This window comes from Vicia villosa, linkage group LG1 (genome assembly GCF_029867415.1).
Source record: "Vicia villosa cultivar HV-30 ecotype Madison, WI linkage group LG1, Vvil1.0, whole genome shotgun sequence".
Classification (NCBI taxonomy): domain Eukaryota; kingdom Viridiplantae; phylum Streptophyta; class Magnoliopsida; order Fabales; family Fabaceae; genus Vicia; species Vicia villosa.
The window spans coordinates 234,405,752-234,409,569 of NC_081180.1; the positions used below are offsets into that span (position 1 = coordinate 234,405,752).

General features: G+C 38.8%; 1 protein-coding gene across 1 annotated transcript; it reads right to left on the bottom strand.

The window, feature by feature from the left end:
• Positions 1-1,208: 1,208 nt before the first annotated feature.
• Positions 1,209-3,454, bottom strand: LOC131644980 (acetolactate synthase 2, chloroplastic-like). The gene has a single exon (XM_058915615.1). It carries the CDS (start codon positions 3,359-3,361, stop codon positions 1,385-1,387), a length of 1,977 nt encoding a protein of 658 aa, XP_058771598.1. The 5' UTR covers positions 3,362-3,454; the 3' UTR covers positions 1,209-1,384.
• Positions 3,455-3,818: the final 364 nt, after the last annotated feature.

Below are 3,818 nucleotides of genomic sequence, written 5' to 3' on the forward strand. Positions count from 1 at the left end.
TTGTATAGTTTATTCGTTAAACATGGTTATGTTTCTATTAATTTCATCACGAGTTAAATAATTATCGCGTAGAGTGAAGGCTTAGTAAGGCTTCATGTTGCGTAGTTGAAAGTAAAATTTTCAAATATTTGTGAGCTGGAGTATGCCTCATGATTTTAATGGAACTAGTATAATTTTATTGTGTTCCTTTTTTTTTTTTTCTTATCTTTTATTTTATTGTCCTGCTAATACTTTCTTTTCTTCTACTTCTTTCTTAAAAGTCAATCTAAAATATGTTTTAATTTGTTTAATTTTTCTAGAAAAAATTGTATCAAAATTCACCTATTCCCCTCGTGTGTCTGAAGACATTTAGGGTCTGTTTGGGAGTTTGGAAGGAAAGGGAGGGGAGGACTTTGGAAAATAGGAAGAATAGGGTGAAAGGAATAAAAAAAAATTGGGTAGGAGGATTTTGGAGTGTTTGATTTTATTCATAACACCAAAAACCCCATTAAATGGGGAAACTCAAAAATTGTATTGAATAAGGGTTTTGGAGGGCTTACATAAATTTTCCAAATAGCATTTAGGTTGTTATATTATTTTGAAAATTAACAATTTAGTAATGATAATGACTCTTTTATCATTCTAAATAAAATCATTTTTTAAAAAATGTCAAATATTTTTCTATATTTTTTTAAAATTTCGTTTTCGGAAGCCTTCCCCTCCCCTCCTCTCCAAACTCGCAAACATAGCCTTAGGTAACACATATAAAATTAAATAGGTAAATTAGATGACAAATTAGGGGATTGCATATCACAAAACATTTGTGAATGGATTAATACTTAAGCATGTTGACTAATGCCATATAGAGCAAAACAACAATATTTAACATAGGTTTATCATCATGATTTATTTGGGAGCCACCAAAAGTTTAGGACCAAATTTTTGTGATTGAAACATTTGTTGATTATGATCTTATAACTTCCTCCTTAGGCAACCTATATGTATCAGAACTGAATGTATCAATGATCAATGATTTTAACTTAATAGATCAATGATTTTAAACCAAGATGAAGTTGATGACAACATCAAGAATATCTAAATTTATTGCATTTTCTTGAATATCAATCCCTTAAAAAAAAGTGGAGAAATTTAAATAAGTGAAGAAATTCTCATGTGTTGTTCATTAAAACTCTTTCAATTTGCACTACAATCGGACAGGAGAATTTGAATGAACAAAAATAATTTCAGCAATACTGACCAAACCGCGGTAGGGAATATTTATACGGGAGCTGGAAATTGTCCAGAAACAAACAAGTTTGCCTTATTGCCAAACACTAACACAAAAAATTATAACATCATAACATTAAAGTGTACAAAACCAGTATACAAAACCTAGCTTGGAAAATCAGTAACTTATTCTGCCATCACCTTCGGTTATGACATCCTCGAAGGAACCATTGGCGGGAATCATAGGTAACACGTGCTCTTGATGCGGTACAATGACATCAAGAAGGTAAGGGCCCGGGGTATCCAGCATTTTCTGAATTGCTGCTCTAAGGTCTGCCCTCTTTGTCACACGGGCGGACGGTATACCACAAGCATCTGCAAATTTCAACATATTGGGGAATATTTCCTTCTCGTTTGTCGGGTTTCCGAGATACGTGTGAGCTCTGTTGGCTTTGTAGAACCGATCTTCCCACTGAACAACCATACCCAAGTGTTGATTGTTCAGCAATAGTATCTTAACAGGAAGTTTCTCCACCTTTATAGTGGCCAGTTCCTGAACATTCATCATGAAACTTCCATCACCGTCGATGTCAACCACGATAGCGTCAGGATTAGCAACGGCAGCTCCCATGGCCGCAGGTAATCCAAATCCCATAGCGCCAAGACCACCGGAAGTCAACCATTGTCTAGGTCTCTTGTAACTGTAAAACTGAGCAGCCCACATTTGATGCTGTCCAACACCAGTGCTTATGATAGCTTCCCCGTTCGTAAGCTCATCAAGAACCTGTATAGCATACTGCGGAGGAATAGCTTCATCAAACGTCTTATAACTCATCGGAAACCTAACTTTCTGCTCATTCAGCTCTTCTCTCCAAGCTCCAAAATCAATCTTACTCGCAACCCCATTACTCTCCAAAATCCGATTAATCCCCTTCAACGCCAACTTCAAATCCCCACAAACCGACACATGAGGCTGCTTATTCTTCCCAATCTCAGCAGAATCAATATCAATATGAACAATCTTCGCCCGGCTAGCAAAAGCCTCAAGCTTCCCAGTAACCCGATCATCAAACCGAACCCCAAAAGCAAGCAAAAGATCACTCTTATCAACCGCATAATTCGCATAAACAGTCCCATGCATCCCAAGCATTTGCAGCGAATTCTCATCCGAAGTCGGATACGAACCCAAACCCATCAAAGTACTCGCAACCGGAACACCCGTTAACCTAACAAACTGCCGCAACTCCTCACTAGAATTCAAACTCCCACCACCAACATACAAAACAGGTTTCTTAGATTCCAAAATCAGCCTCACAATCTGCTCTAAATACGCCTCAACCGGCGCTTTCGGCAACCGATTCATATACCCTGTTAACCTATTAGGCTGATTCCAATTCGGAACCGAAACCTGTTGCTGAATATCTTTCGGTATATCAATCAACACCGGTCCAGGTCTTCCCGAACAAGCCAAGAAAAACGCTTCATTCACAATCCTAGGTATATCATCAACATCCAAAACAAGATAATTATGCTTAGTAATTGACCTAGTTACCTCAACTATCGGAGTTTCCTGAAACGCATCGGTACCGATCATTCTCCGGGGAACTTGACCGGTGATAGCAACAAGAGGGACACTGTCAAGCATAGCATCAGCAAGTCCACTGACGAGATTAGTAGCACCGGGACCGGAAGTAGCGATGCAAACACCGGGGAGGCCGGAGGATCTGGCGTAACCCTCGGCGGCGAAGATTCCGCCTTGTTCGTGACGGGGGAGGACGTTACGGATGGACGTGGAGCGCGTGAGTGCTTGGTGGATCTCCATGGACGCGCCGCCGGGGTAAGCGAAGACATCGGTGACGCCTTGGCGTTCGAGGGCTTCGACGAGGATGTCGGCGCCTTTGCGGGGCTCGTTGGGGGCAAATCGGGAAGTGAAATGTTGGGTTGAGGGTAGGGAGGTAATTTGTTGTTGTGTGGGGTTAGGGTTAGGGTTGGAGATGGAAGATGAGATTCGGAGGGGACGGAGGTGGGGTTTGGAGGAGGTGTTTGGGTGTGAGGGAAAGGGGAGAGTTGATCGGAAAAAGTGGTTTTGGGTTGGAGACGGTTGTGGAGAAGTACGGACGGTGGTGAATGCGGCGTTTGCAGCGGTGGCCGCCATGGTTTTGGTGAGATGAGACAAAGAGTATCAAAATGTAACCTACAAGATTCTAATGATGCTGTTTGTATTTTCCTAGTAGGCAAAATTAATTTAGTCAACAAAATAAAAATTTTAATATTCTTTCTGTAACAAATTATGAATATAAGTCAATATTTTATTTTATATTTATTAAGAAAATTATCAATAGTTAGATAGTTATTGGAACTGCGATTAGGAGGAAATTTGAACCACTTGATGTCATAATTGACTTCCAAATCAGACTATATTCGGTGGTAATAAAACAAAACAAAAAAGAAAATTCAATTTTTTTTTTGTGTTTTTTAAATATATTTTATGAAATGATATAAAAATAACTTCAGTGATTGTTATGAAAAAAAATGAAAGAGAAAGCAAGTTATATGTAATTTGCATATAATTTGATTTTGGAATAGATGCATATAAAAAATAAAATGTTTGT

Coding starts and splice junctions, on each gene's coding strand:
- LOC131644980 (XM_058915615.1), bottom strand. CDS start 3,361: ATGGCGGCCACCGCTGCAAACGCCGCATTCACCACCGTCCGTACTTCT.